The 13,986-nt window shown below is 32.7% G+C and overlaps 3 protein-coding genes across 3 annotated transcripts; all 3 read right to left on the bottom strand.

Moving 5' to 3' along the window:
* Positions 1 to 912: 912 nt before the first annotated feature.
* On the bottom strand, positions 913 to 3,491 carry LOC132746965 (uncharacterized). Its single transcript, XM_060736257.1, has 2 exons — positions 3,209 to 3,491; positions 913 to 2,778 (listed from the first exon to the last, which is right to left on the bottom strand). The coding sequence occupies exon 2, from the start codon at positions 2,736 to 2,738 to the stop codon at positions 1,014 to 1,016; it is 1,725 nt and encodes a 574-aa protein (XP_060592240.1). The 5' UTR covers positions 2,739 to 2,778; positions 3,209 to 3,491; the 3' UTR covers positions 913 to 1,013.
* Positions 3,492 to 4,550: 1,059 nt separating this feature from the next.
* Positions 4,551 to 6,908, bottom strand: LOC132746987 (probable DNA double-strand break repair Rad50 ATPase). Its single transcript, XM_060736294.1, has one exon. The coding sequence runs from the start codon at positions 6,906 to 6,908 to the stop codon at positions 4,551 to 4,553; it is 2,358 nt and encodes a 785-aa protein (XP_060592277.1).
* A 3,206-nt stretch (positions 6,909 to 10,114) lies between these two features.
* On the bottom strand, positions 10,115 to 13,334 carry LOC132746964 (uncharacterized). Its single transcript, XM_060736256.1, has 2 exons — positions 13,205 to 13,334; positions 10,115 to 12,510 (listed from the first exon to the last, which is right to left on the bottom strand). Exon 2 carries the CDS (start codon positions 12,477 to 12,479, stop codon positions 10,143 to 10,145), a length of 2,337 nt encoding a protein of 778 aa, XP_060592239.1. The 5' UTR covers positions 12,480 to 12,510; positions 13,205 to 13,334; the 3' UTR covers positions 10,115 to 10,142.
* Between the last annotated feature and the right edge of the window lie 652 nt (positions 13,335 to 13,986).

Genomic DNA, 13,986 nt, shown 5'->3' with positions numbered 1-13,986 from the left:
ATACCGGTCATCTTGCACAATTATGCTGGCAATAGTATACAGCTAGCTGATCATTTTCACGGCTTCATGTATAAAAAACACTTCATATATTTTATTTACTTATGCTATTTTCCAACAATATATATTTTGTATTTAGCGGTTGACAAGCTTGTATCTGCTTCGTAAAAGGTACAAAAGTTTATTATGGCGACTCTAAAATTCCTATACGATATTACACTTAAAGTAATAATAATGGCATATTATATATTTTTACTATATTACAAAAATGACAATAACGTACTCAGTGATTATCGTATACGCTTAATTAACTTTTAATTAAATACTATATACGAAGGAAACTAGAATTTAATTATTGTAACAACACTTGATTTTTCAATCAACCAAAAATTCTGTCGTCACATTGCATTTTATTAATACAAAAATGCATATTTCTGAATAAACAAAAATCTTCGTCTCATGTCAAACTAAATTTTTTAAATTGAAGCTTTTTATGTTGTAATTGGTGATTAGCAAAGGTACGTACCTTTTAAAATATTTACAATATAATACTGTGAACTTTGAAAAATGACTTATAGATATATCTTCTTCCATATACAAGATGTACATGCAGTTAGATCTATTTTGAAAACGTGTCTCTTAGTTGAAGGGAAACAACTCAAGTCTTACCAAGATATATGAGATAAATATTACGTAAATAAAGTAAACAGATGAAGTTGTACTTCTAACGTTAAGTAACTTATAACATCTTGATACTTTCTCGAATATTCTTTTCAACTTTAATAAATTCTGAAAGTTACTTAACGACGTGTATTTAACTACATGTACTAGTAATTAAATCAGACCTTTAAGCGATGATAAAAATGAATTTTTGGCTGCTGTCGGTATTTTGGTACATTTAAAATCACATACGAATATGTAACACTCTTTGATAACATTTCTAACAATTCATATTTAATTAAGTGGAAAATCACGCACAACTGTAACATATTGTCATTAAATATAAATTCATTTCTTTACATAACAAATTTCACCGGTAAGAAGTTTTTGTCTCTTATCCCAGTATTCCCCATAGTATACATATCCCCTCGATGCACATTGCGCCCATCGCCGTTAAAGTCAATAGGTTCAGGAGATGCAAAATTTTGATCCATTTGTTCACGAACGGAATACGTCTGACTTTTTAACGATTCAAGCACATCGTCGTATGTCTCATTATCTTTAACTTCCGGTTTACGTTGTCGGTAGACAGGTCGGTTATTTGGGAAGGTTTTATTAGTCCTTGCTGTCAACTGAACTCTGTTGTTTGTCTCATCAAACCTCAGATTACTATCTACAGTCTTTGAACTGTTTCTTCTCTTAGCTGAATTATTGTTGTTGGTCTTTGGACCACCAGTTTTGTTTGAAGCATCCTTTGTTTTGACCCAGGAATCACGCATAGATTGAGCTTTTGTTGTTCGTATGAGACTTCCTTGGCTTGAAGTTTTTATTCTATGCCTTGGTTTTTGTATTCGCATGTCATCTCGGAAGTTAAGGTTTACTGTTTCTCCTTTGTCTAATGAGTCGTTGACATCGGATGAATTCAATGAAACATTTTGCGTAGCTTTTTGATCTAATGGCGGGCCAGATTTTTGATGGATTTTTGTATATGTTCCTGGTTTTTCAAACTGCTTTGGTGGTATCCAGTTATCTCTCTCAGGTACAGGCTGCTTTTTGTTTTCAGGGGGCGATAATTTCGTAGATAAAGACCAAGGAACTTTTTTCTCTTTAGGTGGCGTATCATCTTTCTTTTCATTTTCGTTCAAATTTGCAGAATCGGGTTTTAGCGGCGTTACTGGCTCAAGATATTTGACCTCTATCGGTAGACTTGCAAATGACCTTCTGATTGGATGTCCAAGGACAACTCTCACATCTTCTACGTACATCTTTGCACTTTTATGCTTAAGCTTAAGCTTTTCTAGGCGTATTGCATATTTATTCAAGTCCCTGTTTAATTTTTCACTTATTGCATTTGCAACAACAGCATTTCTAACTACATGTCCTTTACCCATAATCAGCGAATAATCGATTTGTTCCTTTTCGCGTTTGAGTTGTTTTACTTTATTTAAAAGAATTTGTGTTTCTTTTTGAACAGAATCTAATTGTAGATCGTAGGTATCAAGTTCTACCTGGGCATCATCTATTGCAATGCGCTTCTTCTTAAAAAGTTTACCACCAGCAAATGGACCTTGCGTTGGAATAGCCTCCTCTTCCTCTCTCATCTTTCTCACTTTGTCCAACGCTTTCTTCCAATTTCTCTCAAGCATAATATTGCCTGGATCAGTTAGTTTTTCAATCTTTTCTAACCGCTTTAACCTCTCTCCCAATTCGTTGTTTTCTTCCTGAAGTTTTTCTATCAGACCTTTTTGCTCTTTTTTATCTTTATTTAGCTGCTTTAACTTCGCTGCATCTGGACCATGTTCAAGAATGCTTTTCAATTGTTTGTTTTCTTGATAAGCAGTCTCGTAGGTAGCAACGAGTTCATCCCGTTCCTTTTCCAACTCACGAATTGTCTTCTTGTATTTTATTTCTGATTCTAAAAGTGTATCACGGTGTTTTTTCAGTGTGTCGTATGGGAGTTGTTCCTTTCGGTGACGATTTTTCCACTTATCTCCCTTCCTATGATCAATTATCAATGGTAATGGTTCTCCCGGTTGTCGTTCATGTTCCTCCACCTCAGGACGATTTACCACCGTATACATGTTTCTTTAATTGACCTCAGTAAACATGAAGATGAGTTACCTAGAAATACAATAATTTAAAAACTATATTCGTCAATCATATTATGTGAGTGACACACTTTTGATTTTACAATCATATGTAATTATTGTTTTGTTATAGAGACGTTTTTTAATTACTCGTGTAACTACTATAATATAATCTTTCCACTTATCCGGTAATCTTTTCACAATATTGTGAATATAAATATATATGTTTATTCAAAAATAATTATTACCCAAACCCTACTAGTCTATAGTAAAATTAAGTATAAGGGAAATCTGATAAATTAGTCCGATGCATGAATATTTTGAACTTTAACCAAAGTCATTAAACAGTAATACATGTGCATGTTAGTAATTTAGTTAGATGACATGATTTATGTATTTACTGTTAAATGATTGAAAAATTTTGTCTTATGGCATAAAATATAACTAATATTGAAAAGTCTTACCAATTCTCAAAACAAAAATTTTCCGGCGTTAAGTCATTATTGTTATTCTTTAAATGTCCCATCTTAAAATGGAGTATTTAAATTTTGCGACAACTCAACCATATGATTGTGTTTTATTAAAAGAATGCCGCAAGTGAAGATCGAATGGAATCCGATATACCGCTATTGTTTAAATGAAAAGAAAATTGTTTGTTTAATTATATTAAAACGAGATTGGTAATTCAAGACTACCGCTACCAGGCAAATTAGTTCTTTTTGTTAAATTTTAAATACAACAAAGCGCATCTTTTAACATATGTCATATTCTGAGAGCTCATTTAATTTCTTATTTCATAGCGAGTGTTTGTGTAGCTACAAGGAGATACATAAAAATGCATACTTTCATGTCGTTATAGTAAGTGCCCGTAGTTATGTGCGATTTATAAAGCATCATTACCTAAAAGAATATTCAAGTCCAATTAAAAAAAAAAGAATTAAATGTAAACTGTAGTCTGTATCAGCAAGAGGAATTTCAAAAAGACGGGGGTGTACTACTAAACGATCCTCTCCGGTCTCCGGTCTTCGACAGTCACCGGTTACTCCAAAGACTTTCTTCTATTGATACTATATTTTTGATACAAACGTGTTTTTTTCCAAACATTTTAGAAAACACTTACACCAGATATCTTTAAATCATTTAAACTTATCCCCACAGGAAAACCTTTTAACTTGTTTGTTAATTTGTATGCGTGCGTGTTGATTCCGCTGACCAACTGGCTGCTCAGCCTTTTGGTTTTTAAAATAAATATATCAACAAATCATGACAGATATGTGTATATTTCTTTAAGTTATAAATATAGTTTTGACCTGAAATGAACTGTTCGAATATCAAAGTTGTATTACATTCCAAAAGATGACATTTACATGTCGTAGAGTATTCATATGCTAAAATTGTGAAAATATCTTCTGAAGACTAGAGGATAGTATCCCTTGAATCGGCCAATTCCAGACAAAATGAAAATCAAGACCATTTAATGGAAGTTTAAATTTAAAATTCATGTCAAAACGAGTAAATATCTAAGAAAACATAACATACACAGATTACATATTTTTTTTTTACATTTTATTTCTTTTTCCCCTGTAATATAAAAAATTGCTGAAACAATATATAATTTGATAAAAGAAATCTTAAAATATAGTTGAGATTTCGACCAAATGGAAAATGTATGCCAGTTTGATTCTTGATATTGATTTACAATTTTGAAACACTCACACGCACGCACGCACACCCGCGCGCACGCACACACACACACATCATCCCACGCACGCACGCATTCACACGTTTTTTATTCAATAGAAGTCATCATAACAGATCTAAATTGTAAATGTATTCACGGGATTTTCCACTGCTTACAGACGCGCCTCCTTGTCCCTTTTCAAATACTGTTTTCTCAACATGTTTAACCCCGTAGTTAGGCAAATCAACTCCGTGTTCATCATTTATATTTCTGGTTTGTTGCGTCCGGTCATAATCGTTTTTATCCTCGTTTTTATATTGTACTCTCGACTGAAACATTTGTCTTCTTTCATGATCTTTGTATTGCTTTGAAACATCGGCTAACACTTCGTCATACGCAGAAATGTTTCGTGAAGAAACCATTTCCTCATCCGGTGCCTCTCCTGCATGTCTTCGATTATCTTCTGTCAATCCCTTTGCCCTTGGAACTTTTGAATCTCTTGTGTTTCTATTTTTAAATCTAAGCTCAGAAGGCATCGCCTGTGTGTTTCGTTTTATTTTATCACCAGAATATGTCCTCTGCTTAAACCTTACATCTTTTGCTATTCCACTCTCATTAATTGCCTCACTTTGATCATCTGACGTACCTTTTTCATTTGAAATCATGGTTTTAGTTTCACCTTCAATAAGTTTAGCATCATTAGACTTTTTGTTCGTTTTCCTATAGCGACTGATCGGTTCAAAACCGTTGGCGTATCTTCCATTTTGTTCATTATTACATCTTGCATTTCTCCCCGTTTCCCAGCTACGTTGCCTTGGTATAAACCGGATTTCTTCGCCCAAATTAGTTGTTTTTCTTTGTGCCTTCTCTAGTGACTCAACAATATTAATTTCCTTTTTAGTGTCCAACATATCGTCAGCACCACATTCATAATCTAGTTCGTCAATGTCAGACATTGATTCTAAATTGGCTGAAAGTTGCGGGGATAAATCTCTAGAACTAGATTTAGAAATTTCTGAATTTGCACTTCTGCGACTCTTTGCTGAGGCAGACAAGATTTCTTCAGAGTTCGGTCTAGTTGACGGTATTCTTTTCGGAACATAAGACATAGATTCTTGTCTTCTTGAACTACTTGACTGAACAGATGCCCTCCCTTTAGTCTTATCTCTGTATGCAAAGGGTGTTTTACCGCCAAACTTTTCCACTTCATTTAGCTTTATGGTTAGATGGCGCCAATGTTCCGCAATAGGTGAACCAAAACCTTCAGTTTCATCCGGAGTTCGTCTTATATTCCTTGACCCCTGTTTCGTTGCACTTTGATCTTCATACGATTCATGAGTAACTTCTTTCGCGTGAGGTCTAGTAAATGTACGTATATCATCAGATGCATGATATTTATCATGAACTATGTCATAATCTGGAGTATTTCTTTTAATCATCAACTGTCTTTTCTTGCTCTCCTTTGTCGAAATGTTTCGTGTTTCCGCAATCGGCTTTGATATGCCTTGTTTATCACCTAAATTATTATTGTTAGAGGGAGGATTCGTTCGTATTTGTTCATCAACTAAATTAGTTTGTGTTTGTCGTGTTCGAAAATATTTGTTCCCAGTTTGTTTAATTTGTGCTGTCTCAACTGGTACTTCCAAATCCTCTGAAGAAATATCCTTAAGCTGTTTAGTTTTCTGTCTCAAATTTTCTAGGCGGTTTTCGAATTCCTCCAGATCTTTATCTAGTTTTTCGTTGATGGCCTTAGCTACTGATGAATTTCTGGTAATTGCTCCTTTTCCGATAAAATAAGCATAATCTATGCTTCCTTTATTTTGCTTCATTCTTCTTATTTTATTCAAAAGTATCTGTGTTTCTTTCTCAAGTGTGTCGATGTGTAAATCATGAGCATCCTGCTTTTCGAACTCTTCGTCAGTAACAGATTTCAAATCTCTCTTATTCGGTTTTCTTGAAGAGGCAAACGGCCCTTGTGTTGACAGTAAGGTATCTTTTTCTTCGCGTCTCTTTCGTCCCTTTTCGATTGCTTCCCGCCATTTCTTTTCACGATAATAATCTTTTTCGGAAAGGAACATTTTTTCTAGTTCCTTTACTCTGTCTTGTAATTCAGCATTTTCTGTGTTCACTATTTCTAATTCGCTCAAGATTTTCTTCTTCTCTTGTTTTAACTTTTTTATATTTTGTGATTCTGGTCCGTGCATCAAATGACTTTTGAGCTGTTTGTTTTCTTTGTAAGTTGGTTCGTACAGCTTAAGTAGGTCTTCTTTCTCTTTTTCAAGTTCTTTTATTCTCTTGATATACTTCATTTCGGATTCAAGTAAACTATCTCTTTGTTCCTTTATATCTTCGTATGTTGCCTTTTTCTTTTTATGAGTTTGATTTTCTTGGCGGTGGTTTATTATTTGTGGTGCCGGTTCCCCTTTAGCAGGCTGGTAATCTTCAATATCAGGAGCCTCGGGTTTCGGCACGACTGTGAACATCTTGTACACTTTAAACTGGAATGTTGAAAAATATAAATAATTATTGACTTTATATAGATTTAAAGTCGTGCTGTTTCGTTTCTTCAAAGTGAATCTTTCTATGATCACTTCTTTTATTCCATTGACATTTAAATTTAATATAAATAGGGCGTTGTTTTATTCTTCAAAGATAATGCAGTATATACGACCAGGTGAGCTGAAATACATGTAATCACTTCAGAATAAAAATTCAGAAACTTGTTATAAAATAATCCTGTAACGGATGATGACTAACAGTTTTCTCTGAAAGATTTTCATAAAAAAATCAATTTACATTTACGGTATCAACAGTATGAATATTTTTGACATCAAATCTGAATTTGTTCATTTGGTTTTCAAATAAACGTCGGTCATCATATAACATACAACACAAGTGATGTCAGCTTATAAACATGCTATATTTAAGAAACATTTCATAATAAAAAATAAAAACATGACTACAAAAATGTGCATATAAGATAATGATTACCTTTTCGCGTTTATTTCCGATTAAAATCAACGAATATTTGTTTTAACATACTAATTATACTATTTGCCTCAATGGTTCGATTGACACGATATCTGCTTTCATGCTGTTACAGTTAACACAAGTGTAACAGAACTTGATACTCTCCAATAGATATTCATACATGATTCCATTGTCTTCTGTAATGGGTAGTTACAAAGACGTAACAAAGATATTCCGAAATGGAAAACAACAGTTTTGATATATTGTTTTTATGTAGGTTTATATATGTCACCAGTTAATGTAGCAAATGGATTTGAAACTACTTAACTACATCACCCCTGTTCAAGATTTTTATATAAAATGATAACAAGGGTTTTATATCTAATTATACTAGACATGTTTTATGTTGAATGATAACTGATATATATAATAAATTAAGATAATATTGATAATAAAATTCCCGTTTAATACATTAGGAAGAAATACCCCTAATAAAAGATTGAAGAAAAGTTTAATATTTGCTATCCTATTGTAGCTTTGAATATATCGGGAAAAGGGAGATAAATGTGCAATGGATTGCACATACGACTGTTGATGATCTCCCTTGTAATAATTCAATCAATGACAGAAGAACAGGAAAAGATAGATAAAGAAAACGTGTTATTTGTTTCATTTTATTATATTTATTTGTATCAATCAATCAATCAATCAATCAATCAATATGCAATGAGATACACATGCATTGTACGTGTTACACAGTAGAAATATCAATTATAAATTTCAGAAGTCTTTTTTGCTATGAGTTTAATGTTCGCTAGCCTATGTAACGTACTATTGTTTAATACAGGAGTGGACACATGTGTTACGTATATGTGTGTTGTATACTGAACTTTTGTGGTGTGGTACGGTGTTGTGTTTTCAGTTTTGTTTTACATTAAGTCTCTCTTTCTTTTTTCATCCGAAAAAAAATCCAGCGTCTATAATTAGTGTCGAATGCTCTTACTATATTTAGCAGTGTATTGAATGTATGAGGTATACGATACTGCATTGTTTTGCGTTGTACATTAGTAGTATTCTTTTACATTATTTTTTTACATTGCATTCCATTGCAAAACAATGTATTACATTTTTTTGTAGTACCGAATGATAAGGTATACGGTATTGCATTATGTTGCGTTATGTTTAGTATTATTTTAAATTGCATTTCATTGTATTCCTTTCTATCAAATTGAATTGTTTTATACTGATTTCTATTGTATTGTATTGTATTGGAACAGAACAGAATATTATTTTATTTTTGACTTGTTTATAGTTATCATACATAATGTGATTTTGCATTGATCATAATGCATACACAATACATTTGAATAATAACAAACTTAAAAGACAATGTCACGTTACATTTTTAAGTCGTTAATAATCATTCTAGAACTTTACAATGTATTTAAATCAACAAAATTGATATCATAGTGTTGAGAATAAACTGTTTTAAACGTTATTTAATATACATATTTACATAACAGATATATGTCAGAAAAATTTACACTTTCCCCATAGATTTTACTGAATATCTAAAAAATGATTCACGTGACATCTATTGTATTGGATGTTGCATAAAGTTGTATGAAGTATTCGAGGGTTGATCTCTACATTCGTAAACTTTTCATGTATTTTTAATTATTTCTTGTTCTTGGCATAGTTTCAATCCGTTATCTTTTCCCTATGTTTATTGGAACAATTACTACAAAAAGAATTATCAAATAACCATAATTCGTATTTACATTCCATGGTAACGCGCCACCGTCCCGTCTGACTGAATGATTGAAACCCAGAGAATAACCTCTTTATACATTTCGATTTTCATTCAAAACACCGTTACATCAAGTAAGAATTTGACGTATTTTGATGTTATCTTTGACAGAATGAACATCATTTTAAAGAAGGCAGTTGTTAACGTCTATGGAACCATAATGAATTGTCTTGAACGACCTGAAAATCGCGCGGACAAACAGTTTGTTCAGGATTAAGGCAAAGGCCTAGGGAAACTTTTAAATGTTGAAGAAGAACAGATGCAATGTTTCAATGAGCCGCGCACTGGTACTTAAATGGCATAAAAAGGCTAATAAATGGAAGGACTGACCTAGAGGATGACTACAGGTATGGCCGAGAAAGAACAAAGAGGACATCATCTTTGGCGTCGATTCAACGAACTTTTAAAGTCGACCGAAGACTGACTTTTCGGAAGTGTCTGATATTATCGGCCTTGATTACGAAACTTTACTGCGCATAATTACAGATGATATATATGATAAAATATGATAATAATGTTTTGGTAAAAAAGCCACGAACCTTGCAATTTGATAGAATTAAATTTGTTTTGAAGAACTCCTCAAACTTTTGTGGGAAAGAATCTTTTTATTTATATGTGAAGACACCTTGGTATAGTGTGAGTCTACGAATATCTAGATTATTTAGTTTTAAGAACATAGTATCAAGTATTACATTGAATATTAAGTATTGTATTATATTATTTTGTACTAAATCACTTTAAATTACATGACATTGAATTGTTTTGCATTGTGTTGAAGTTATGGAAGTTTATAACTATATTTTTTTTTTCACTGCGTTCGTTCACTTTAATTGCTGTGTTATTAGTAGCATACACACTTACTGAATAAAATATCAAGATTTATATGGTGCTTAAAAAAAAAGTTTTATCAATTTATTGGTGTCTTTTTCTACTTCTACTATAATTCCCTTTCCAAAGATGGTCTTTCTATAAATGTTAATGGTGCCTGTTCTATGATATCTGAAGGAGGTTCGTGTCTTTTCTTCGTATGTTTTTGCTTCTCATTAGCGTTATATTTTTTATCGCGAAAATTATGCACCGTGTTATTAAATTCTTGATAAACATCCCTTGCAGACTGCTTTTGTTGGTTGTGCAGATCATGCAGCACCTCATCATACGCACTTTCGTCTCGTTTCTCAATAACCTCTCCGTCAAGCACACCTCTTAAATGCATTAAATTCTTCTTCTTTTTGATGACTAATTTGAAATCTTTTATCGGTTTGATTGAACCAGTTTCACTCTCTGAGAAGACGGGTAAGTCGCTTTCGCTTTTCCACGAGTCTACAGATCCTGACCTTATTGAAATCCTATCTATAGGTGGTAAAGTAACAGGTAGCCTATGTTTCCTAGCAGATGCTCTAGAATGTGTCGATGCTTGATTGATATCTAAACTACTTTTTGATTTAAATCTTGACTGTTTTATATTACCAAGCCGGTTTCGATCGAGTTTAGGTTTTTGCAGTCTTCCTGCTGGATTCGCAACATTTGCTTTTGGGTTCATAATCATGTTTTCATAATCATAGATATCCTGTTCCCTCTTCAACTGATCAACACTCTTTGGTTCAATCTTGGATTTTTGAAAATTTGATTGTGCATAGGACATGTTTGTATTTCTAAGTCTAGGCAAATGTTCAACATGCGTATTTCTGTTCATTTTACTTAGTTTCTGATTTGATTTCATTGGAACTGTTTCTTCTGTATGGCTTACGTCTTTAGTCGGTAGCTGCTGTTTATCTTTGATTTTCCCTTGACTGTTAATTTGTTTCACAACTCTGTTAGCGCTATCACCACCAGTTGCAGCAAGTGACTTACTTCTTTTCTTCTCCTTGTTTGCTGACCTGTCGACTATGTCCACATTCTCTTCTTCCCTCGCATATAAAGCCTCGTCCATTCTCTTCTGTGCGTTAGTTGGCATCTGAACTTTCTTGCGAGGTTGATCTACTCTATTAAGAAATACCTTATTTATTTGTTTCATACTATCATTTGACGTCCGATCCATCATTGGACTTTCTTGTCGCCTAACTACCAATTTCTTTGCATAGTTTTTACGCGTTTGAGTTGAAGACACTTTCTCTGACATACTAAATTTAGCTTCATGTATTTTGGATTTCTTGATTTCATACTGTTCTATATATTTCATAGCTTCTTGGTTTATGCTCTTTAAATCTAAAACGTTTGGGAAATCGGTCTGTACAGCAATATTTGAATTTGATTTTATTGTTCGCTTTTTCTTTACTTTATGTTGGTCTGTTTCAACAGGTTTCTGTTCAGTTAAAGTTTCCGTTTGTGTTTCTCTTGTTGTGTACGTTTCAGGTTGATCTAAAACCATCGTTTTTTCACTTCCTGTTTTATTATCAGAATTAATTACAGGATCTGTTTTAAGTTTGGCCTTATCTTCCTCTTTTTGTTCAATTTGTTCCTTTATATCATCGTGTTTACTTTTCGCAATATCCAATTCGGTTTTAAATTTTGTTAAATCTTCATCTAGTTTGTCATATATTGCTTTCTCTAGAACAGAGTTTCTGACGATCGCACCTTTACTCATCAAGATAGCATAATCCAGTTTTTCTTTCTGTTTCTTTATATATTTCACATTGTTTAACAATATCTGAATTTCTTTTTCGACAGTATCTAATTGTAAATCATACTCGTCGTCTTCCTTCATATTTTTCTTTTCCGGGACTTTCTTACCCTTTTCATTATCTTTTGCGGGAAAAGGTCCCTGTGCGACTACAGTTTCATTTTCTTTCGTTTTCTTACTTTCGGAAAGGACATCGTGCCAATTCTTTTCTAATAAGTTATCTCTCATGGGTTCATTTTTCTTTATCAGCTCTTGCATTTGCTCTGTTAACCTTTTATTTTCATCTTTTAGTGTATCTACTTCTTCACCCAACTCTTTCCTGGCCTTACGTAACTTTTTCATCTTAACAGCATCCGGTCCGTGCTCTATAATACTTTTCAGTACTTTATTTTCATCATATGTAGGTTCATAAATTTTGATAAGCTCTGCCTTTTCTTTCTCCAATTGTTTAATGGTCTTTTTATATCTTATCTCTGATTCTAGAAGTTCATCGCGGTGCTGTTTCAGATGTTTATAAGTTGTCTCTTCATTCCGCAACTTCTCGGACCATCTTTTACTGTCTGGATCATTCCGATGGTTGATAATCTCAGGACGAGGCTCCGAGGCGTCCCTCCGATGATAATGAACTTGAGGATAATTTACAATTGTAAACATGTCTGTCGTTGCTATTATATTCCTTACATTCCTGAAGAAATACAAAATAGATAACTATCAACAAAAATATCAATTGTTATACTATTTTAGATAATACGTTTAAAATTTTTATCCTATTTTCTTTCTTTACATGCTCTGCGAAAAAGTCAATAGGACAGCGTTTAATTTATAGACCTTAGATTTCTGAGATCGAGACTGCCTTTCCGTAATATTTGGTTCACGACCATTCGTCCCAACCAACCACATTTCAGGTAATTTATTGGCAGAAGTTGCCATGACAATTTAAAGCGAATAACCCGTTAGGTAACGCCCAAACCTATCCTGATACTATTCAACCCACGCTTATAAAGAAAACGTCAAAATAAATAAACTTTCCTTCCAAATAGTTTTTAAATATACATTGTGTTGATATTATGAAAAGGGATTTATTTGATATCTAAGTAAGTGATTCCTCATCTTACACCCAGCAACATGACGTTACAGATCATACATGTGTATTAACAAAACAAAACGTTTACCCCTCGCCCACCCCATCCCCAAATTTTCGCCTTGATATTATCATTAATTATTTAAAAAAAATACAAAAATAATTAAAATAAATACGAATATCTCCTTACAATAATACTTAACAATATATCTATGACAACATACCTTCATGACCCGTACTTTATCTACTAAACTTCATCTTAATCAATAATATTAATAAAAACAACAATAAAACTTACCCAAGATTGATTTACAGTATATCTCGCATTCCGACTGTTTCCGGTCTGCTTTTTTACAGTGGTCTAACAGACTAAAGGTCAATCAGTAACGATCTGATTAAATACCAGTACTTTTGGTGCGATAAAAAAGTCATTAGAGCAGATACATATCTTTTGTGTAGATCTTATTTTGTAGTGACAACGTGAAATCCTATACTCCTCAACAACTTTCATTGTTTCATAGCCTTTATAAAGGTAGGCAACTCTTCGGTGTATCACATTTTTAAGATTTACTGTGTTACCTCCCTTCTAAGTTATTCTATTGTCATAGGTCTAGATAGTTTTAAAGTCTAGAAAAAATATTCATGCTAGAGTTATGAACCTTGTCACACATAATGTAGGTGATAATAAGCAACACATATTTGAAGTTTGAAGTAGATACATTTAGAAATGAAGAAGTTTTAGTAAGAAATAACATTTTTTAACATAAATTCTAAGTTCAAAAAATTAAAAGATAGTTCTGAAAAATGTGTGCTAGAGTTATAAATCTCATCACATATCCTATGTGTGATATGGAACATATATTTGAAGTTTGAAGTAGGTAATGGTAAGAAATATATTATAAAGTTATAGTAAAAAATAAAAAATAGAATAAAATAAGATAATTACTACACAAAAACTATAATTTGAAATCTTGACGTTGACGCGAAGATTAGGACAGCTTTCCATAATGCTTCGTATAGTCGAGCTGAAAATTGAATAAAACAGTGAGAATGCTCTTAGAATAAATATAACATTTATTG

This window comes from Ruditapes philippinarum, unplaced genomic scaffold, assembly GCF_026571515.1.
Source record: "Ruditapes philippinarum isolate M1 unplaced genomic scaffold, ASM2657151v2 ctg85_1_1_1_1, whole genome shotgun sequence".
NCBI lineage: Eukaryota > Metazoa > Mollusca > Bivalvia > Venerida > Veneridae > Ruditapes > Ruditapes philippinarum.
Note: the sequence above shows the minus strand (reverse complement) of the source record. Positions and strands in the feature narration are given on the sequence as shown.